This window comes from Littorina saxatilis, linkage group LG5, assembly GCF_037325665.1.
Source record: "Littorina saxatilis isolate snail1 linkage group LG5, US_GU_Lsax_2.0, whole genome shotgun sequence".
In the NCBI taxonomy this organism is placed as follows: domain Eukaryota; kingdom Metazoa; phylum Mollusca; class Gastropoda; order Littorinimorpha; family Littorinidae; genus Littorina; species Littorina saxatilis.
In genome coordinates, this window is record NC_090249.1 from 570,023 (window position 1) to 593,446 (window position 23,424).

Sequence of the window (23,424 nt, forward strand, 5' to 3'; positions counted from 1 at the left end):
TTTCTTGGACACTATTCAGTCTATTTGTACCAAATTTGGCAAGATGGTGTATGATGACAAGGCCCCAAAAAACATACATAGCATCTTGACCTTGCTTCAAGGTCAAGGTCGCAGGGGCCATAAATGTTGTCTAAAAAACAGCTATTTTTCACATTTTTCACATTTTCTCTGAAGTTTTTGAGATTGAATACCTCACCTATATATGATATATAGGGCAAAGTAAGCCTCATCTTTTGATACCAGTTTGGTTTACCTTGCTTCAAGGTCAAGGTCACAGGAGCTCTTCAAAGTTGGATTGTATACATATTTTGAAGTGACCTTGACCCTGAACTATGGAAGATAACTGTTTCAAACTTAAAAATTATGTGGGGCACATGTTATGCTTTCATCATGAGACAAATTTGGTCACATATGATCAAGGTCAAGGTCTCTTTGACCCTTATGAAATGTGACCAAAATAAGGTAGTGAACCACTAAAAGTGACCATATCTCATGGTAGAAAGAGCCAATAAGCACCATTGTACTTCCTATGTCTTGAATTAACAGCTTTGTGTTGCATGACCTTGGATGACCTTGACCTTGGGTCAAGGTCACATGTATTTTGGTAGGAAAAATGTGTAAAGCAGTTCTTAGTGTATGATGTCATTGCTAGGTTTAGGTCAAGCATGTGAGTCGTATGGGCTTTGCCCTTCTTGTTTTGATCTCCTTCTCACCTCTCTTTTCTTTCACTTTTCTTTCCTTATCTCATTTTTGCCCCTATTTGTTTCCATCTTGCAGCCACCTCTGTAGGTTCGCCTGCGGGTTTAGCTTGCTCTTTATCTTTTATTTTTCTTTATAAAGTATGAGCGTCCTGGTACGACTTTTTGCGTTTTACTGGACGTTAAATAACGTAACAAACGTGTAGCCTACGTTATTTTGATATTAATTGCATGTGCCTGTATGGCTTACCCTAGACGCCATTAGCAAGCCTATGGAGATTTTCCCCACGGAGCGCACGGATCGCACGCTTTGTAACTGTGAACCTAGTTTTTGCGTTCACGCGTAGTAATTTTTCGTTCACCTTCGTGGTTCATCTCCTCTATTCTTTGTCACTTGCTGGCAAGCCGTTGAAGGATCAACATGTTTTAGAATAGATTTATTATTTTTTGCTCTGTTCCTGGACCCAGTTTTCTGCCAGCCTCCAGTTTTTATGAAGTTTAATTTGTAATGTTATGTTTAGTTGCTCGCCTTGAGCCTGTTTAGATTAGGAAGATGCTGTCAAAGTTTCCACCGCTCCTCGCTCCGCGCTCCACGCTCCACGCTCCACCGCTCTGCGCTCCCCGCTCCACCGCTCTGCGCTCCCCGCTCCACCGCTCCGCGCTCCCACTGCGCCCAAGCCAGTGATGTCGACTCTACGCCCTGGCATCATTCCAATTTCCAAACTTAGATTAGCTTTTTTCCGCCACACTCCTATACAAAACCATTGACTCTCCATAGATTTGCTTAGCCTTTTATCTAATAATATTAAGAGCTGCTCGCTATGACGGTATGATCAGATCTACAATAAAACTTTGATTAACTTTTCTATCCTGGTGTTCGTTTTGCTTTGTGAGCGCGTCGGTTCTTTGCAGCATCCAAATGACATCCTCCATTAAATCACATAAGTCATCTCAGGATCTTTCAGTAACTCAAGGGCAAGCACAGGAGGTATATTTACAGACCTAAAACTACAGTACTCACGTGTGAACGAAGACATTTTAGTTGTTTCGATTGATCACTCTCACACGCAGTCACCATTGATCAAGTGAAAAAGCAAGGTCGTAACATGGGGAAGTCTTACGAAGGGTTCTGCTGTACGTGCTCTATAATAACTGTGTCTGATTGATCAGACGAAGTTTGCCTGGCAAAGGGAGACAAGGACGGTACGGGTGCACTGGACTTCTGGGCGGGTCACCAGTGGTCAGCAGTGTGTGGCGATGACTGGACTCTCAACAACACTCGTGTCGTCTGCAACCACCTCGGATACCCAGGGTATCTCTGACACATTTTTCTTGAAATCAAAGAGAGTTTTGGATATGCTTATTGTTGAAGCTTAAACCTATCTGTACCATTTTTCTCTGTTCGTTTTCCGCAAGAATTAGTCCTTGGGTCTCTGCTTTGTTTGATAGACCATGTTTGGAAATAACTATGTCGGCTTAGTTTGATAGACCATGTTTGGAAATAACTATGTCGGCTTTGTAAGGGTTGTGAAAGAGTGACGACTCTTGACATTGACTGCATGATTTAGTGTGTCAAGCTTTACCACTTGACATTGACTGCATGATTTAGTGTGTCAAGCTTTACCACTTGACATTGACTGCATGATTTAGTGTGTCAAGCTTTACCACTTGACATTGACTGCATGATTTAGTGTGTCAAGCTTTACCACTTGACATTGACTGCATGATTTAGTGTGTCAAGCTTTACCACTTGACATTGACTGCATGATTTAGTGTGTCAAGCTTTACCACTTGACATTGACTGCATGATTTAGTGTGTCAAGCTTTACCACTTGACATTGACTGCATGATTTAGTGTGTCAAGCTTTACCACTTGACATTGACTGCATGATTTAGTGTGTCAAGCTTTACCACTTGACATTGACTGCATGATTTAGTGTGTCAAGCTTTACCACTTGACATTGACTGCATGATTTAGTGTGTCAAGCTTTACCACTTGACATTGACTGCATGATTTGGTGTGTCAAGCTTTACCACTTGACATTGACTGCATGATTTAGTGTGTCAAGCTTTACCACTTGACATTGACTGCATGATTTAGTGTGTCAAGCTTTACCACTTGACATTGACTGCATGATTTAGTGTGTCAAACTTTACCACTTGACATTGACTGCATGATTTAGTGTGTCAAGCTTTACCACTTGACATTGACTGCATGATTTAGTGTGTCAAGCTTTACCACTTGACATTGACTGCATGATTTAGTGTGTCAAGCTTTACCACTTGACATTGACTGCATGATTTAGTGTGTCAAGCTTTACCACTTGACATTGACTGCATGATTTAGTGTGTCAAGCTTTACCACTTGACATTGACTGCATGATTTAGTGTGTCAAGCTTTACCACTTGACATTGACTGCATGATTTAGTGTGTCAAGCTTTACCACTTGACATTGACTGCATGATTTAGTGTGTCAAGCTTTACCACTTGACATTGACTGCATGATTTAGTGTGTCAAGCTTTACCACTTGACATTGACTGCATGATTTAGTGTGTCAAGCTTTACCACTTGACATTGACTGCATGATTTAGTGTGTCAAGCTTTACCACTTGACATTGACTGCATGATTTGGTGTGTCAAGCTTTACCACTTGACATTGACTGCATGATTTAGTGTGTCAAGCTTTACCACTTGACATTGACTGCATGATTTAGTGTGTCAAGCTTTACCACTTGACATTGACTGCATGATTTAGTGTGTCAAACTTTACCACTTGACATTGACTGCATGATTTAGTGTGTCAAGCTTTACCACTTGACATTGACTGCATGATTTAGTGTGTCAAGCTTTACCACTTGACATTGACTGCATGATTTAGTGTGTCAAGCTTTACCACTTGACATTGACTGCATGATTTAGTGTGTCAAGCTTTACCACTTGACATTGACTGCATGATTTAGTGTGTCAAGCTTTACCACTTGACATTGACTGCATGATTTAGTGTGTCAAGCTTTACCACTTGACATTGACTGCATGATTTAGTGTGTCAAGCTTTACCACTTGACATTGACTGCATGATTTAGTGTGTCAAGCTTTACCACTTGACATTGACTGCATGATTTAGTGTGTCAAGCTTTACCACTTGACATTGACTGCATGATTTAGTGTGTCAAGCTTTACCACTTGACATTGACTGCATGATTTAGTGTGTCAAGCTTTACCACTTGACATGATAGCCCAGTCACTAACGAGGGGTGTGTCTGAAACACGTGGACAAGAAACGCGTGAAGAAACATTGCCTCACAAAAATACGATTGGCCTAGTATATGGATACGAATAATTAACAACTGAAAGTTTAGGTTTATGAAACGTACAATTTCAGTCAAAATAAAACATTCACAAGAACTAACATGACAAGACGTCAAATAAACATTCACATTTAAAACATGTGAACACTAAGTTATTGACAGTTACAAACAGACAATTTCGAGACACAAATTCACACATGTATTCTTTAGACCAATATAGAGAGATAATTATACAAGATTAATTTGTTATTACATCCAGATAGACTTTTGGTTTGGTGGGGCACTTACTGGGCTCGAGGCTCTATGGGTACTGTAGTTGACTAAGCGTATAACTAGGTTATCGTTCGTGATTGTTTTTCTCGATTTGTTTTCAGGGCTGTGAATGAGTCTATGATGGCTGTAAACGTCTCCGGCTCGCCCCAGTACAACGCGTCCTTCCATTGTCTGGGGAACGAAAAGTCTCTGTCTGAATGCACCACTGCACAAGTTGAATCCTGCAACTCCTCCGTTTTTATCAGCTGTTTGGGTAGGAGAGTATGACTGTGTGAGAGAGAGAGAGAGAGAGAGAGAGAGAGAGAGAGAGAGAGAGAGAGAGAGAGAGAGAGAGAGAGAGAGAGAGAGAGAGAGAGAGAGAGAGAGAGAGAGAGAGAGAATGACAATGACAATTTTTTTTTTTTTACGAGGGTAACAGAATAAGCATATGAATACTTTTTTGCATCTGGCCCTCGCCATAAAGAGGGACCTAATCTACTATAATGACTACTACTACATGAATACATAATTAGTGAAATAGTATAATGTTATGTACATAAGCGTATTATATAGAAACATTGTAGTTCATAAATGTTTATGACTAGATGCAAGGCAAAAAAGTGTAAGGTCAGAATAATATGCAACAGTAAATCAACTCTGCAAAACGATGGATATTGTGCAGAACATCATAAATTCGTGAAAAAACCGCGAATTCAAAAAATGAGTGACTGTATCCGAAAGGAACATAGCAACCAAGTTTATACTATTCTCATTAAATGCGATATATAATTGTTTCTGAAAGAATCTGTGCTTGTAGCGTCCCGTAGGGCATTCGGAAGAGCGTTCCAGACACGGCTACTTGAATAAACTAGAGAGACAGAGAACAAGAACAAGAACAATTCTTTATTTAACGAGGGTAATAGAGTAAGCAGTGGTCTGCTTTTTTGACTCACATGTGAAGCAAAAGTGAGTCTATGTACTCACCCGAGTCGTCCGTCCGTCCGTCCGGACGTCCGGACGTCCGGAAAACTTTAACGTTGGATATTTCTTGGACACTATTCAGTCTATCAGTACCAAATTTGGCAAGATGGTGTATGATGACAAGGCCCCAAAAACATACATAGCATCTTGACCTTGCTTCAAGGTCAAGGTCGCAGGGGCCATAAATGTTGTCTAAAAAACAGTTATTTTTCCCATTTTCTCTGAAGTTTTTGAGATTGAATACCTCACCTATATATGATATATAGGGCAAAGTAAGCCCCATCTTTTGATACCAGTTTGATTTACCTTGCTTCAAGGTCAAGGTCACAGGAGCTCTTCAAAGTTTGATTGTATACATATTTTGAAGTGACCTTGACCCTGAACTATGGAAGATAACTGTTTCAAACTTAAAAATGGGGGGCACATGTTATGCTTTCATCATGAGACACATTTGGTCACATATGATCAAGGTCAAGGTCACTTTGACCCTTATGAAATGTGACCAAAATAAGGTAGTGAACCACTAAAAGTGACCATATCTCATGGTAGAAAGAGCCAATAAGCACCATTGTACTTCCTCTGTCTTGAATTAACAGCTTTGTGTTGCATGACCTTGGATGACCTTGACCTTGGGTCAAGGTCACATGTATTTTGGGAGGAAAAATGTGTAAAGCAGTTCTTAGTGTATGATGTCATTGCTAGGTTTAGTTATTTGACCTTGACCCTGAAGGTCAAGGTCATGTAAAGTTCAAGGTCAAGCATGTGAGTCGTATGGGCTTTGCCCTTCTTGTTACATCTGGCCCTCGACCTAAAGAGGGACTAGTCTAAAATTTCTAAAGAATAAGCAAGTAAAGAAAACTACTGCTACATGATTATAATAAAATGAAAGTAAGAACATATCATCAATTTACAAACAATACATTGCTTAAAGGCATATGTACTCGATGCCTATACACGCTAATTGCTTTACCAACAGCTGGAGACATGCTAAATTAAGTTCCCTGCAAAATATTGTGGTCTAGGACCCCTTCAATGTTGAGATATGTTAATTTTCATTTTGATCTGGATCGTCCTATTTATAGATTTGGCAGCACATGTAACGTTGATGCAAGGGAGCTAACACCGCGGCTTTGTTGACATCCTCACTTTTTCAGAGGCTAGAACAAGCTGTAATGCATGTATTATGGTCCGCGCATGGTGACATATCGTCATTATATGGTCTTATGGTGCGTTTGACATCGATTATGGGCAAACTACACTTTGTAAACACGGGAGCGCGTACATATGCCTTTAAATGAAAAATGTAAGTTCATTTGACATGAGTTAAGAATTATAGAGTAGATTGCACTGACGCAACAAAGCTGTAAATGAGAGGAAGAATGTCTAAGTTTATGTAGTCTAACTCAGATAGGGTTGTTTTCTTTAATAAGACTACTTTAAGCGCTCGTTTATGTAATCTAATTAGTGGTTTGAATGAATTTTGACTTGCCGAGTCCCACAAGGTAGAGGCGTAATCAATAACAGACTGAATATGAGCATTAAAGAATAATTTCCTTGCTTCCAAATTCAGAAAGTGCTTGATTCGAGATAATAGATCAACCTTCTTGGACACTTGTTTAGACAGTTGTTCGATGTGGTGTGACCAAGACAGGTTGTTATCAATGGTCACTCCCAAAACTTTATGATGGTCGACTTTTTCAACAAGTTTATCATCAACCGTTAGATCGTGAACTATTGAGGTTATGTTCTGGCGTTTTTGCCTAGTTGTTATTATCATGCTTTTTGTTTTTTGGGGGTTAAGGGACATGTGATTTAGCTCAGTCCATTCACTCAACTGGTTTAAACTTTCTTGCAGTGATTCTGATAAACGACTTAAATTGGTGTTACTAGAATGTATAGTTGTGTCATCTGCAAAAAGTTCACATAAATTCTCAATGTGAAGGGGAAGGTCATTTATGTATACAGAAGAGGAGAGGGACTAAAACTGACCCTTGTGGTACGCCATATCGTACATCCTGCATACTTGATGCTGAGGCGTTTACGTATACAGCCTGTTGCCTGTCACTAAGAAAAGAAGTTATAAGTTCAACAGAATCAATCCCGAGTCCATACAATGTGAGTTTCCTCAGTAACAACTTGTGGTCAATTACATCAAAAGCTTTGGCAAAATCTACAAAAACAGCTCCACAAAATTCAGTATCGTTGAGCTTTTCCAACCACTGATCAACAAGAGAGACTAAGGCAGTGTGACAGGAGTGATGAGCTCTAAATCCAGACTGGTTAGGGTGAAATAATTGATTGTGGTCAAAGTGCGATAATAGGTGTTTGTTTATATACTTCCAGTGGTTTTGATAAAACTGACAGTATAGAAATCGGCCTATAATTTGAGGGGTCTTTCTTTTTGCCAGATTTAAACAGAGGAATGATTTTAGCCTGCTTGAGGGCTATTGGAAAATATTTTTGTTCTAAACAGAGATTATAAATGTAAGTGAGGGTGTCAGAAATTACAGGGGCTGATAACTTTAGAATCCTTCCATCAAGCCCGTCTATTCCCCGGGTACCCGTTTGCTTTAAATGAGTGAGTGCGTGAAATACTTCAGGCACCGTAAGCGGAGGAATATTTAACTGAGATAAAAATTTGTTTTGATTTACAGAAGTCTTCCAAAACTTCCAATTTATTTAAGGTTGTTTTATGGTTTATCTTCTTCTTCTTCTGCGTTCGATGTTGGTGGCCGTGCTAGATCCTCAGACCAGTGGCTGCCAGGAAGTCCGCAGTCTTGCGCAGTTCGTCGGCAGGACCCCAGAGTTTGGCTCCAACACTGGTCTCTTCTTGCCAGAACTTCTGGCGTATTGTCTCTAGATGGGGGCAGTTCTGGAGAATGTGCTCCGGAGTTTGCTCTTCCGAGCCACATTCACAGTGTGCGTCATCCGCAAGGCCCAGTCTCTTGAGGTGTTTCTTCAGTCCACAGTGCCCTGTCCTTAGACGGAAAATGGTGGTTTGGCTTCTCCGGTCTAGTTTGTTGATGGGGTCTTCCTGTGGGTTGTAGTCTCCGTTTCTCTTTTTCCAGTTTTCTTTCTTCTTCCGTTGTAGAAGAGTCTTGGCTTTGTACGAGGTGGAGTTGTGTGGTTGGGGAAGTCTCGCACCTCCTTTTGCCAGCCTGTCCGCTTCTTCATTGCCGGCAATGCCGACATGAGCCGGTATCCACTGGAGCACCACCTTGTGTTGAGACAGGGTGCTCAGGCAGTTGTCGAGTTGCCTGGTGGGGAGGTCAGTGGGGCCAGACAGAAGGGACTGGAGGGCGGACAGGGAGTCAGTGAGGAGGACGATATTTTGCCGACTGCGGTCTTCCCCTGCTGCGTGCTCTGCTGCAGTGATGAGGGCGTGGAGCTCGGCCCTGTAGTTCGAGCTCAGGTCACCAGCTGGGACGGAGAGGGAGGTAGTGGTCCCGTTTGGGCGACGGATGTAGACGCCACTGCCTCCATTCCTTACGGCGTTCTCTGAGGAGCCGTCTGTGTAGACGTGAGTCCAGGTGCAATGTGGGTAGCGGTCCTGAATCATCTCCATGGCGATGGCCTTCTGGACATGTGGTGACTGTTCGCCCTTTGCTGTCAGTCCTGGTACGTCTGTTATGACTTCATGGAAGCTCTTGCGTGGGGCCCAGACGTCTGAGACGAGTGTCTCACAGCAGTTGGGGTCAGCTTCCAGAGCTTCAGCATACTCCGTTTGGAGGTCCTTGACCTGATGTTTGAGGCTCTTTCGTTTCAGCCTGTTCTTGGTGCCCTTGTTGAGGTTTTGGTGAAGTGGGTGAGTGGTCAGTCTCTTCATCTTCTCTCCCTGGAGGACAGCTTTGTACTCTCGTCTGTCCTCGAGTGGTTCCAGGTCTGCTGTTTTCTCCATTTCTTGGATGGGTGTACTTTTCATGGCACCGAGGATGATCCTTAGCCCCATGTTCTGAACTTTGTCCAGCTTTCCTTTGTTGGTTTTGGAGGCAGTGGTCCATGTTGAGGAGGCGTATTCCATGACCGGTCTGACAGCGCCTGTGTAGACCTGTTTCAGAATGCCAGAGTTTGCGCCCCACTGGGTTCCTGCCAATTTCTTCATGAGCGAGAGCTTCTTCATCGCTCTTCCTTCTGTCGCTTCAATCTGCGGCTTCCACGTCAGACGTGTGTCCAGGGTGACTCCCAGAAACGTTGGCGTGTCGACCTGTGGGACTGCTTGGTCTTTCAGTTTCAGCAGGACCGTTTTATGGTTTATAATAACCTTTTCAGCTATTTTGGAAGAGTGTGTGTTTAAATCATCAGGTGATATGTCCTTTAGGTAACTTGAAGTAGGTGCAGTCGTTTTATTTGTAAGTTCATTTATTGCTTTCTAAATGTTCTTTGAATTTTGTTTTGAAGAAGCAAGGTCTTGAAAATACTTTCTTTTTTTTAATCGTTTCATTGAATTAACTTTATTTCTCTGTTCTCTATACTCCTCTTCTTTACCGATTGACTTTAAAACAAACCACGATGATCAAGTGCATCTTGTAATTCATCATCAAACCACTTAGGTTTTACTACCTGTTTGACTCTCTGAGTTCATCATCAAACCACGTAGGTTTTACTACCTGTTTGACTCTCTTCGTTCATCAAACCACGTAGGTTTTACTACCTGTTTGACTCTCTTCGTTCATCATCAAACCACTTAGGTTTTACTACCTGTTTGACTCTCCTAGTTCATCATCAAACCACGTAGGTTTTACTACCTGTTTGACTCTCTTCGTTCATCAAACCACGTAGGTTTTACTACCTGTTTGACTCTCTTCGTTCATCAAACCACGTAGGTTTTACTACCTGTTTGACTCTCTTAGTTCATCATCAAACCACGTAGGTTTTACTACCTGTTTGACTCTCTTCGTTCAGCATCAAACCACTCAGGTTTTACTACCTGTTTGACTCTGAGTTCATCATCAAACCACGTAGGTTTTACTACCTGTTTGACTCTCTTCGTTCATCATCAAACCACGTAGGTTTTACTACCTGTTTGACTCTCTTCGTTCATCATCAAACCACTTAGGTTTTACTACCTGTTTGACTCTCTTCGTTCATCATCAAACCACGTAGGTTTTACTACCTGTTTGACTCTTAGTTCATCATCAAACCACTTAGGTTTTACTACCTGTTTGACTCTTAGTTCATCATCAAACCACTTAGGTTTTACTACCTGTTTGACTCTCTTCGTTCATCATCAAACCACTTAGGTTTTACTACCTGTTTGACTCTCTTCGTTCATCATCAAACCACTTAGGTTTTACTACCTGTTTGACTCTCTTCGTTCATCATCAAACCACGTAGGTTTTACTACCTGTTTGACTCTCTTCGTTCATCATCAAACCACGTAGGTTTTACTACCTGTTTGACTCTCTTCGTTCATCATCAAACCACTTAGGTTTTACTACCTGTTTGACTCTCTTCGTTCATCATCAAACCACTTAGGTTTTACTACCTGTTTGACTCTCTTCGTTCATCATCAAACCACTTAGGTTTTACTACCTGTTTGACTCTCTTCGTTCATCATCAAACCACGTAGGTTTTACTACCTGTTTGACTCTGAGTTCATCATCAAACCACTTAGGTTTTACTACCTGTTTGACTCTCTTCGTTCATCATCAAACCACGTAGGTTTTACTACCTGTTTGACTCTCTTCGTTCATCATCAAACCACTTAGGTTTTACTACCTGTTTGACTCTGAGTTCATCATCAAACCACTTAGGTTTTACTACCTGTTTGACTCTCTTCGTTCATCATCAAACCACGTAGGTTTTACTACCTGTTTGACTCTCTTCGTTCATCATCAAACCACTTAGGTTTTACTACCTGTTTGACTCTCTTCGTTCATCATCAAACCACTTAGGTTTTACTACCTGTTTGACTCTCCTAGTTCATCATCAAACCACGTAGGTTTTACTACCTGTTTGACTCTGAGTTCATCATCAAACCACGTAGGTTTTACTACCTGTTTGACTCTCTTAGTTCTCCATGGAGCATGTCGATCATAAATGTTAGTGAAAGCATTCAGCCAGTGCGTTAGAGCAGCATCAGGATTCGTATGATTATAAACCTCAGGGAGAGAGGAATTACAGAGGTCACGGAGAAATGTGTCTTCGTTGAATTGAGAAAAGGATCTATATTTTATATATTCGTCGCGATATAACCTTCGTGGTTGAAAACGACGTTAAACACCAAATAAAGAAAGAATCTATATTTTATTGTCTTGTGGCCAGCTTTAGGAATTTTACACCCTTTCTCGACCACGTTAAACAAATGGGAAAGTGATCGCTGCAGCCACTGGCTGGAACACAACATTCAACAATGTTACGGTGATCAACCACTGGCTGGAACACAACATTCAACACTGTTACGGTGATCAACCACTGGCTGGAACACAACATTCAACACTGTTACGGTGATCAACCACTGGCTGGAACACAACATTCAACAATGTTACGGTGATCAACCACTGGCTGGAACACAACATTCAACACTGTTACGGTGATCAACCACTGGCTGGAACACAACATTCAACACTGTTACGGTGATCAACCACTGGCTGGAACACAACATTCAACACTGTTACGGTGATCAACCACTGGCTGGAACACAACATTCAACACTGTTACGGTGATCAACCACTGGCTGGAACACAACATTCAACAATGTTACGGTGATCAACCACTGGCTGGAACACAACATTCAACACTGTTACGGTGATCAACCACTGGCTGGAACACAACATTCAACACTGTTACGGTGATCAACCACTGGCTGGCAATGTTACGGTGATCAACCACTGGCTGGAACACAACATTCAACAATGTTACGGTGATCAACCACTGGCTGGAACACAACATTCAACAATTTTACGGTGATCAACCACTGGCTGGAACACAACATTCAACACTGTTACGGTGATCAACCACTGGCTGGAACACAACATTCAACACTGTTACGGTGATCAACCACTGGCTGGAACACAACATTCAACACTGTTACGGTGATCAACCACTGGCTGGAACACAACATTCAACACTGTTACGGTGATCAACCACTGGCTGGAACACAACATTCAACACTGTTACGGTGATCAACCACTGGCTGGAACACAACATTCAACACTGTTACGGTTGTAGCCAAGTGCTAAACTGGCTACTAATTCGTTATAATGATTTTATGTCATTCCTGTCTTGTGTAAGTTAAATTTGTATATGCTCAGACACCTGGAGGTCGTAAACTCGCTCAGCCGGCTGTGTCCACTAGGGAACGTAATATGTTTTCCTTTGACGTCAAGCCGCCCTCCCAGAAAGACGGCGGGGTATCTTGAGCCCCAGGTGGTCGTTATGCAATGTGCCGACAGCCTGTCTACCCGAGTTGGACTTGGCGTTTTGTCAAGTGGGTGTCATTTCCTGTGGCTTGGAGGGCTGGGAGGTTTTAGTCTCTTACCCCCCCCCCCCCCCCTTTTCTTGTCTTTACTGACCAATGAGAAGTGATGTCAGTTTTGTTAGCTAACTGTTGATTGGATGTTGTGACTCTAGATAAAGTTGAACTCTGTGTGTACATGCTAGAGTATGGAGGAGAACTGAGAACGATCTCGGAGGAAGAGAACTGAGAACTATCTCGGAGAGAGAGGACGTACTTGTTTTGTACTTTGTTATCATGGAGACATACTGATGTAGATTGCATTGTACTATTGGTGTGGCCTCCCGGCCTTCGGGCTGGGAGCTGGATTGGTGAGGAGAAGAGAAGAATAGAAAATAAAGAGAAATGTGAATCGACAGACATGGTTTTCCAGTTTCATGTTGCATCAAGTGACTCGTCGGTCTGTGCCAGTGAACTCTTGTCTATCATTCTCTACATGTGAGTGAAAGTCCATTACGAGAGCAAGTGATGTTCGTTCAGTGCAAGACACTAAAGAGGCACCCACATGGTGTACTCCTGAACTTCGGGGTTTACTTCTACTAGGTGACTACATTCACCCAACTACTACATCAAGAGGCTGCAATCAAAATATTATCCTCTTCCTTCCACCCCATCACACATGATGTAGCAAAGTGCACTTCGCTACCCTAAACACTCTAATCATCGCATAGCGAAACAGCCTTGTGTACAGTACAAACGGGATAACCCATCCCATAGCAGACGATACGATGATGCGCGCGCACCTTGCCGGCGCAAATTCTAATACAATACCTTTCTTTATATATCTACCTAACTTCTATCTTTCAAAGTCCCTTTTATCTTTGATACGGTCCTAATTATATTTAGGTTTGCATAGAAGTCACTGATTAGGCTGGATGGCTGCATATTATTGTGTTATTTACGATAATGCTTCGAACTGACCAAAGCGTCACTCTGACCTTGACCGGTTTTCATGTATCGTCGAGAGAAATTGATTCTCACAAACTCATCTTTGTCTTTTCAATCATTATTTTGTCATTTTTGTATCACTATTACCTATCCCGTACCTATGTTGCATATGATTTTAGTTTGTTTATAAGGATTTGGTTGTAATGAGTGATGCTTGGTTCCTCTGCAAAGATTGCTAATTTATGCAGACAGGTACTCGCGCAGGAATTTAGCCGATTCCATTTACTTTCGGACTTTACCGCTTCGTACTAAGTCAATGTATAATTTTCCCCCAAGTAACGCATATCATGATGTTTGTCTAGGGTTCTTCTTTTTATCTGTATGATTTATGAGTTTGTCCATTATTCCAGTTTAGAGAGTTTTGTAATTTTCCGCACTGAAGTTGGTTCAGTGCCTTCACTAGGACCATTGTTTTTGCATCCTACTAAATAAATATAAGTTTTTACGAAATGTGATCTATTGCAATGGAAAGCTAAAGGTCGTAGCTTTAATTTGATGTATTGTTTGTTAGGATTGGTTATGTATTTGTTTAAATAACGTAGGGTAAAGCAAGTGTAAGAAACACAGATTCCGTGTTTCTGGCCGTATTCAGTCCGATTTTCATCGCCGCCGGACGGTGCTTTCTGTGCAGTCCGCGCCGGGGCTATAAGTATAGGCCGGACACCGGCATGAGCATGGTTAGCTTCAGTGGTTAGCCTGCGGATTTCGTCTCTGTAGGAACCCTCCTGGAAAGTTCAAAGTCCTGTACTTCAAACTTGCTGGGAGAGCGCCTGCATTTTCTAAATTCGCTTTAGTTTAGTATCACAGTGCTCTGTGCTGACTACAACTCCTGCCTCACTGTGTGCTTTGTGTGATCAATCTCTACTCGGATTTTGGACCCCTGCTGTCTTCCTCCTTCATCTTCGTCGCTGATCGTCTGCGTTTTGTGCGTCCCTGTGGATTTCGTCTGTGCTGTGGACTTGTGCTGTTCTGTGCCGTGGTGTCAGTCTTGTAAGTTGTCCTGTTTTGCCCTGTGTTGTGGACTCACGTACTGTACGTTCTGTACTGTGCATTGTGTTCTGTGGTGGGCGTATCGTCATTGTGTTCAGCGTGTTATCCTGTTGGAGCCAGAAGTGAGGAGCCCAAGTCTTCAGAGATTCTTCCCTTCACGTCGCAACTTGAGGTCTGTTAAAATCTCTATAACCCATCCCTGTTAGGTACGCTAGGTAATTTGTCTTGTTGTCAGATTTCCATTGTTCTCTCCATTTGCTCTTTCTCAGTTTTCTGGTTTTTTCTTTCCTAAAACTCAGGTTTAATCAGCGCTAAGTAGGTCACCTGACCCAAACCCACGCGCTCTCCTTTCTTTGTTCTTGTCTTCTCACGTCAGCAGGCTCAGCCACGCTGTCTCTCTGTCTTTCCTTGCATAGCAGGTAAATCACCTGTGTGCCTGCCTGCTTGCATTCTTCCTCTCACTTACTCTCCCTGCTAGCTACGCTAGGTATTCTATCCTGTTGTTAGATTCCTTTGTTCTCTCCACTTCTCTTTTCCCAGTCTCTTTCCTTTCCTATCGCCAGATTTAGCCAGCGCTCAGTAGGTCACCTGACCCAAACCCACGCGCTCTCCTTTCTTTGTTCTCCCTCTTCCTCTCACGCCACCAGGCTGTTGCTAGATTCCCCTTGCTCTCAGTTTTCTTGCTCTTTCATTCGTATCGCCAGTTTTAGCCAGCGCTTAGTAGATCACCTGACCCAAACCCACGCGCTCCCCTTTCTTTGTTCTTGTCTTTTCACACCAGCAGGCTCAGCCACGCTGTCTCTCTGTCCTTCCTAGCATAGAAGGCAAATCACCTGTGTATCTCTCTGCTTGTATCCCTTTACTCTCTCACTCTCTCTGGCTATATGTGTACGCCAACGCAGGTGTGTAACAACTATTGTTTTATGCCCAGCGGTGCGTAAACTTGCCAGTCTGCTCCTGTTCCTCTTTGTTCTCTCTCTCTCCAACTGAGCGCGACGCAAGTCGCGTTTGTCAGCCAAGCTAGGCGGTTCCGTGTCACACTGACAGTACCCCCAGCAGTGCTGTACGCTGTCACTGATATACACTCTCCCCCTCTCTAACTCAGTTTAGCGCGCCACTAGTCGCGCTGTTCAAGCAGCTGTACGTTGCCTTTTATCAAGCATCCCCAGTGGTGCTATTTCGGCTCACCTTTTAAATAGATTCAGTTCCCCCCTCTTCTTCTGAAGTGACATCTGAGTCACGCCCCTTCGCGACTGAGTCTGTCGCTTCCCTCTCCTTTAACAACACTCCCTTACCAAACTTCCTCTTTCCTAGCACAACACACTCCACCAAACCACTCCCTACACGCGCCACAACAGCACCCTCTCCTGCTAACGCTATCCTTAGCTTGCCTAGATTGTCTCCCTTCAACGTAGACCCTTCCTAAGGTGAAGTGGTCGATCCCTTTCTCTCTCACTATCTCCTCCCAGTGCGTCTGTCCTTGTCCTGTGCTGTTTGTAACTCGTCCAAGTCTTTCCTAATGTGAAGGACTGCTCTTCCCTCCACTGTCTGCTCGGGTCTCCCCCAAATTGGTGGGAGCCCAAAACTTTCACTCTGAACTCTCGCTCTTAGATAGTTACATTCACATAGCCAAGGATAAGAAGACTAACTTCATCTTGATAAGTCCAATCAGATCAGGTGCAATGGCCCACAGCCAGCACCCAGCAGCCACCTCTTACTCCCGCAGGAGCCCTAGTCCCTCGTCAAATGCGAATTTCCCATGGGGGGATGACCCAGACAACCCCGTGAGCAGACTCCTGCACCAGGAACACGAGTTCCCTCCCATTCCCCCGGCGAGAGGGTCGGTTGGGCCTCCTATTGACTTTGGGTCCTCTCCTGCCAAGTCTTGGGACACGCCCAACCATACCTCGCTCTCTCCTAGCAGGCCTAGGCGTAGGGGCTCCTCCTCACGGACCAGGGATTCTTGCGGCTCTGTGAGAATTACCCGTGGCATGTCTGCGAAGAGGAGCCTCCTTGCCGAGCTGGGGGAGTTTGCGGAAGCAAGCCTTACGCTTCTCTCCCCTCCTCCCAGATCTCCTGTCAATGACTTGACAGATGAGGAGATTAGCTTGAGACCCGGTGGTGAGACTGGCGGCCCAGTTATCTGCATGTCCCGCAAAGGGGCTGGCAATCCCCAGGTTTCTACGGCCCAGGAGCTGGCCACAAAACCAAGCAAGGCTAACAGCCTTATGGCCCAGGAGCTGGCCGCGAGAGACGCATGTGAACCTATGGCCCAGGAGCTGGCCTCGAGGGACGACGGTTACCCTATGGCCCAGGAGCTGGCCGCGATAGACGATGGTTACCCTATGGCCCAGGAGCTGGCCGCGAGAGACGATGGTTACCCTATGGCCCAGGAGCTGGCCGCGATAGATGATGGTTACCCTATGGCCCAGGAGCTGGCCGCGCCACAAAAAGAGGCTCACAGCCTTATGGCCCAGGAGAGACCCAAAAAAGTGACCCAAGGCGCACACCGTGCAAATCAGAGAGGAATGCAAACTGGAAGAGGAACCAGACAACAGGCAGCTCCATCAGCTCCTGTGTTCCTACATTTCCCGGTCATTATAACGGACACAAAATCCACCTCCCTGGCGACCCTCAATGGCATTCAGTTCCGACTGGCGTCCGTGCTCGCGGACAAAGTAGGCGAGGTATCCCACATCCGGCCTCTCGGATCGGGTCGTTTCTGTGTTGGCTGCTGTAGCCAGTCTCAACAGCTGAAGCTTTCAAAGCTTCAGAGCCTCTCTGGGATTGGCATCCGGACAGAGATACCTATCCCACGGGTGGAAGGGGTTATCCAAGGTATTCCCGTTGGAGTCTCCGAAGACGAGATCCGCCTTGCCATCAACGGCTGCAAAGACACAAACGGAAGGGAAGTGGAGGTGAAGGGACTATCACGCCTCAGTCTCCGTAACGGACAGCCCTCCAGGGCCGTGCGGGTCTCCTTCGCCGCCACTGTCCTCCCCCCAACGATTATAATCCACAAGCGGGATTATCCAATCAGTGTCTACACTGCGCCTGTCTTGCGATGCTACAGATGTTCCAAGCTGGGACACGGCAAGAAAGAATGCAAAGCTCGTAACCGGGCCTGTGTGAAATGTGGCGGTCCACACGCGGTTAACAAATGCAGTGCCTCCAGCAACTTTTGCGTGAACTGCAAAGGGGCACACTCTGCGGCCTACCAGGGGTGCCCGGCTCTCAAGGTCCGAATCCGCGCTAACACCATCAGGGGTGCCGCATACATCCCCCTCGCAAACGCCATTCAAAAGGCGAAGGAGGGCATGCGGGTGGAGCTTGCCAGCAAACAGTCCCTGCCACAACCAGCAATGGTGATTAACGGGATGTGGCGGCAAGAGGCTAAGTCCACGGCCCCAACCCAGGCTGACCAAGCTAGACACTACCTCTCGGCAAGTGTCCGGCAAAAGGCAACTGATCCGATACCGAAAAGGAGACCCGGCGAGGGGCCGGTAGGGGATAGAGGTAGTGCTCCCCCCGTAGAGCAAAGGGAAAATGCAGCGACTGACCCGAAAAGGAGACCCGGCAAGGGGCCGGTAGGGGATAAAGCTAGTGCTCCCCCCGTGGAGCGAAGAGATAAAGCAGCAACTGGCCCAAAAGAGAGCCCCACCGAGGGGCCAACAGAGGGAACTCCCCCTAGGTCGGTAGCACAGAGACCCGACGACAATCAGGGGACTCTGACAGACAATCCCGTGGTGGTGGAAAAAGCAAGTGAGGTCCTGCTCATGGAACGACTATTGGCGAGAGTCGATGACAGAATAGAAGAAAAGTTAACGGTCCATAGGGAAAAGTTATGCAACCTCACCAGCTGGGTTCTAGAGAAGACTAAATGCGCTGAAGAAACGCCAAAGGCAGGAGATCTGAGCCCGGTACTCATTTTGAAGAAGGTTCTCAGATGCGTGGCAAAGGCCAGAAACCAAGGAGGCTCCAATGGAGCCTCCGGGCTGCTGGCTGACCTTCATGGAATTTCCAAGCGCATCTCTGGCAACCCGAGCTCTGAGCTGGTTGTGGACAAAGAACTAGAATGTCTCGGTCTGCTTGTGGCCTCCCCTGACCTGTCAGAGGAAGCCATGTCGAAAATCACTTCCTCCCTGGGTGGTGGGATGGAAGCATAAACATTGTCTAAGCGAAAAACCACAAACTAGACAAAACTAGCCGGTTACCAAAATGGGCCACGTCCATGCCCCGCTGTGCTTCCTCCAGTGGAACTGCAGATCCATAAGCAAGAAAGTCCCTGTGCTCCAACACTATCTCAACGAAAAGAGATGTGACGTACTGGCCATCCAGTCCCTAAAAGTCGCCCCAAAATCATTGCCATTATTGGAAGGATATTACTACCCTCCCGAGTTTGCTCTAAACAAGGGAAAGGTGGCAGTTGCAACATATGTCTGTGACACACTAACGTACCGCCGCATTGACCCACCAGTCCCAGACATGGGAGAGCTCGGAGCCATGTGCACTGTACAAATAGTGGCAAATAAGCGCAAAGCGACCAACCTGGTCAATGTCTACTATCCTGAGGGTTGCGACAACCCTGGTACCACTGACTGGCTCAGCCAGCTGCAGACGGATTGCAACTGGGTAGTTGTGGGAGACTTCAACTCACACAACCCCATGTGGGACCCGGGGCCCCTACATAAGGTGGACTGGCACCTAGCGGACAGCATCTATGACTCAGAACTGGTCTTGCTCAATGACGGTTCCACCACGCGGATCCCTGATGTCTCGACTCACAGGGCTTCCGCCATTGACCTAACACTTGTCAGCCCCTGCTTGGCTGCTAATGCGGAGTGGACTGCCGAGCCAGATACCCTCCAGTCGGATCATAATGCAATTTTGATCAGAATTCACAACGTTGATACCATAGAACCCGATGTCGGTCCACCCAAGTATCGGCTCGCCAAAGCTGACTGGGCAAAGTTCCAAGCGACCCTAGACTCTGTCTGTGAAGAGCAGGACTTCACTGACAACTCCGTTGACCAATACTATGCAAACATCCGAGAAGCCATACTGAGTGCTGCCGACAAGGCAATTCCCAAGGGCGGTAATCTACCCAGGGGAAAGGCCGGTACTCAGGCCTCATGGTGGAACGATGAATGCACGGCGGCGGTCAAACGGAAGAGACAATGCATAGCAAGATACCAGAAGAACCTTTGCCAGAAAAACCTAAAAGAGGTTCACGACGCTACCCAAGCGTGCGATGAAGTCATGGAGAAAGCGAAGAGTGACGACTGGGAGGAGTTCTGCACTCAGGAAGTCAGAGACCATTTCGATGCCCCAAAAGTCTGGAAGAGGCTCAGGGCTCGCAAACGAGGGGGAAAGGCAGCTGAGAAACCACTCACTGTCGATGGCAGACAAACGACTAGCAACCTCGAGAAAGCTGAAGTACTGGCACGTACATTCGCAGGAGTAAGCTTGACCCAAAATCTTCCAGCAAAAGCGGCTGACCACAGAGCTGCGGAAGAGAAGAAATTTGTGACTCCGGCGCCCGATAACACAATGCCCATCAACAGCGATTTCACGCTCAAAGACCTAGCAAAGGCAATTGCTGGCATCAAGACGGGAAACGTGGCCACTGGCACGGACCCGATCTCTTACAAGATGATACAGCATCTCCCAGACAGCATGCTTGAAAAACTCCTGCTCTTCTTCCAGGCCTGCTGGGAGGGGAACTGCATTCCCCAGGCCTGGAGAGAAGCTCTAGTCGTTGCGATTCCAAAGGAAGGGAAGCCTAAAAACTCCCCCTCCAGCTATAGACCGATTTCACTGACACCCCACCTGGGGAAGATCTATGAGCGCATGGTAAAGAACAGGCTTGAGTTCTTCTTGGACAAACACAATGTCATCCCGCTCTTCCAGGCTGGGTTCCGAAAGGGAAGGAATTGCATGGAGCACGTGGTCAGACTCACAGCTCATGCAAAACGAGCACTCACCAGAAACAGGATCCTAATGGCCACCTTTTTCGACATCAGGCGCGCCTTTGACACAGTATGGCATGGGAAGCTTTTGGACAAACTTGCGAAGCTGGGCTTATCAGGCAGAATACTGGGCTTCGTCCAGGAATTCCTCAGAGACAGGACCCTGGCGGTCAGGGTCGGACAGTCTGTCTCTAAGTCTCACTCCATTGATATGGGCGTACCTCAGGGGAGCATCATTGCCCCCATCCTCTTCAGCTTGATGCTTCACGATACTGGTCAGATTGGCCTGGAAGGAGGAACAATGTCTCTGTACGCAGATGACCTAGCCTTCTGGATGGAACCAGTCAGACACCACATGACTGAGCAGAACAGACTCAAGTATCAAGCGCAAATTGACAAGATCGCAAAGTATATGCTTGCAAACGGCTTTGAACTCTCACACGAGAAGACAGTGTTCCTGGTGTTCACAAGAAGAAGGGGGCTCAAAGCCCAGTACCACCTGACCCTAAACGGAATGCAAATCAAACCAAGCAAAACTGCAAAGTTTCTTGGGGTCACGATCTCTGATGATCTGATCTGGCAACAACACATCGACTCTCTAATTGTCAAAGCCCGACGATCAGTCAACCTGATCAAGGTTCTAAAATCTCAGACCTGGGCAGCTGGTAAAGCCCTTGTGCACCTGGTAAAGGCGCTGGTCCGCTCCAGACTAACATACGGACAAGAAGCCTACTTCAGCATGCCACAAAGCCTCTGGAACAAACTGGAACGCCTGGAGCTCTCAGCCTTAAAACTGGCTCTGGGCGTTCCAAAAGGGGCCATAAACTGTCTCGCCTATCAGGAAGCAGGCATGATCCCCCTGAAGGAAGAATGTCACCTCCGCTGCGCTCAGTTCGTTGCTCGAGCATCGGCTGTACCCAACACTGTACAGGAAGTGTTCACGGCAACCTTCCATCCGACACAAACCTCCTGGCACGAGACCTGGAAAGAAAAGAAAACATGCTTGGCGGAGCGGTACAAAACCCTCCACGACCATACCATAGATGTACTGACCCAGTGCCAAATTGACCAGACACGAATGGCTGAGCTGCCAACCAATCCGTACCCATCATGGCTGATCGAAAAGCCACAGATCAGCCACACGTATGGCGACGCAGTTTCCAAAAAGGAGAACCCACTCCTCCTAGCGACCATGGTCAAGGAGATTCTGGACGGCAGGCTCCGCAACTACCTCAAAGTCTACACGGACGGCTCTGTCCTGGACAACGGCGAGGTGGGTTGTGCTTTTGCGATCCCAGAGTTCAACTTGGTGCGAAAATATAAACTAAACGAGGGGGTCAGTATCTTCACGGCGGAGATGTATGCCATTCTCATGGCCTGCTCCCACGTGAACGACAACATGGCCATACCCATGGGAGTGGCAATCCTCTCAGACTCGAAATCCTCCTTGCAAGCGCTGGCAAGCGAGACAGGCAACAGACCAGAACTCCGCATGGAAATCCAGGCTCTATGTCACCAAATTATGGTTCGGGGCACCGACCTCGTTCTCATGTGGTTACCATCCCACACAGGCATCAGGGGCAATGACCTGGCTGACAGGGCAGCAAAAGCCGCGGCCCTCTCCGAGGGCCCGGTCCTAGACCTGAAATATTCGGTCACAGAAGCGAAAGGCAAACTGGCTAAGGCTGTGAGAAAAGGGTATGGCGAGACCCTCAAGGAAAGATGCACAAAGCACGGATGGCTAGCGCTGCCTCCGGACAGAAAGGGCCACCATCACCCGTTCCCCCTGAAGGAGATGCAGCTGCTCCGGCGCATTCGCACCGTGAGCTCCTACTACTCCTTCACCTTCCCCCGCTGCGAATGTGGAATGGCCCTAGACTTCCACCACCTCTTCGCAGGTTGCCAACCTCTGACCCCGGAGATGGCAACACTCTCCCAGTACAGGACTTCCCACGGACTAAGTCTACACGACTTCCTCCGACCTCATCAGTCCCTCGGCCTGATACCGATGAGAACCTTGACCCGTTCCATCCTGAAATCGTCTGTTGCCAAATGGTTCTGAGGATGCTGGAGATGCAGGCCCAGCCAGAACCAGTTCAGACTTTCGAAGGATACCCCCAAACACCCCATCCTGTCAGGCCCACCCCCATTCCTGAAATCGTCTGTGGCCAAATGGCTCTGAGGTTGCTGGAGGCATAGGCCCAGCCAGATCCAGTTCAGACCTTAGAAGGACCTCCCCCCAATCCTCCCTCCTGCTGCCAACCGTCGAAAGGACAAGGAACCCAGAGGTCTGTTGGTAGAGCCTTGGCCCTGGAAAGGACAGGGTTCCCGACCCTCTATCTTTTTTTTTTTTTTTTTTTTTTTTTTTTTTTTTTTTTTTTTCTTCCCTCGTACCACAACCATCTAAGGTTCCCCATATTAAACTATGTGTATCTATGTTTATATCAATAGTAAATGTCTATGTGTTTATTGTTAGTAAATGTTCTACGTTACATGTATTATGAGTGTATCTTAGGTCTACATATTAATCTAGCTGGATGATCTCGGCATAGCACATCTTACTTCATTAAGCTACAAACTATTTGCTATTACTATTATTATTGCTATTATTATTATTATTATTATTATGAACCAACCACTTCCTTCGCTGCACCTGCCCACCTGCCGTGTTTTCCGCCGACGGGGCCGAAATCGCGTGGGGCCCGTGCACTTGTAAGTTATTCCTTACTCTTTAATTATTTACTATTATTATTATTATTGTTATTACTATTATTTTTATTATGAACAAATCATTTCCTTCGCTGCACTCGCCCACCTGCC

At 45.9% G+C, this 23,424-nt stretch overlaps 1 protein-coding gene across 1 annotated transcript in view; it reads left to right on the forward strand.

Moving 5' to 3' along the window:
• LOC138966010 (CD5 antigen-like) overlaps positions 1-23,424 on the forward strand; it is a 54,614-nt gene that overhangs the window by 2,168 nt on the left and 29,022 nt on the right. Inside the window, exons 2-3 of the mRNA XM_070338101.1 lie at positions 1,869-2,010; positions 4,383-4,534. Coding sequence (XP_070194202.1) covers positions 1,869-2,010; positions 4,383-4,534 — 294 coding nt within the window. The remainder of the gene's footprint in view (positions 1-1,868; positions 2,011-4,382; positions 4,535-23,424) is intronic.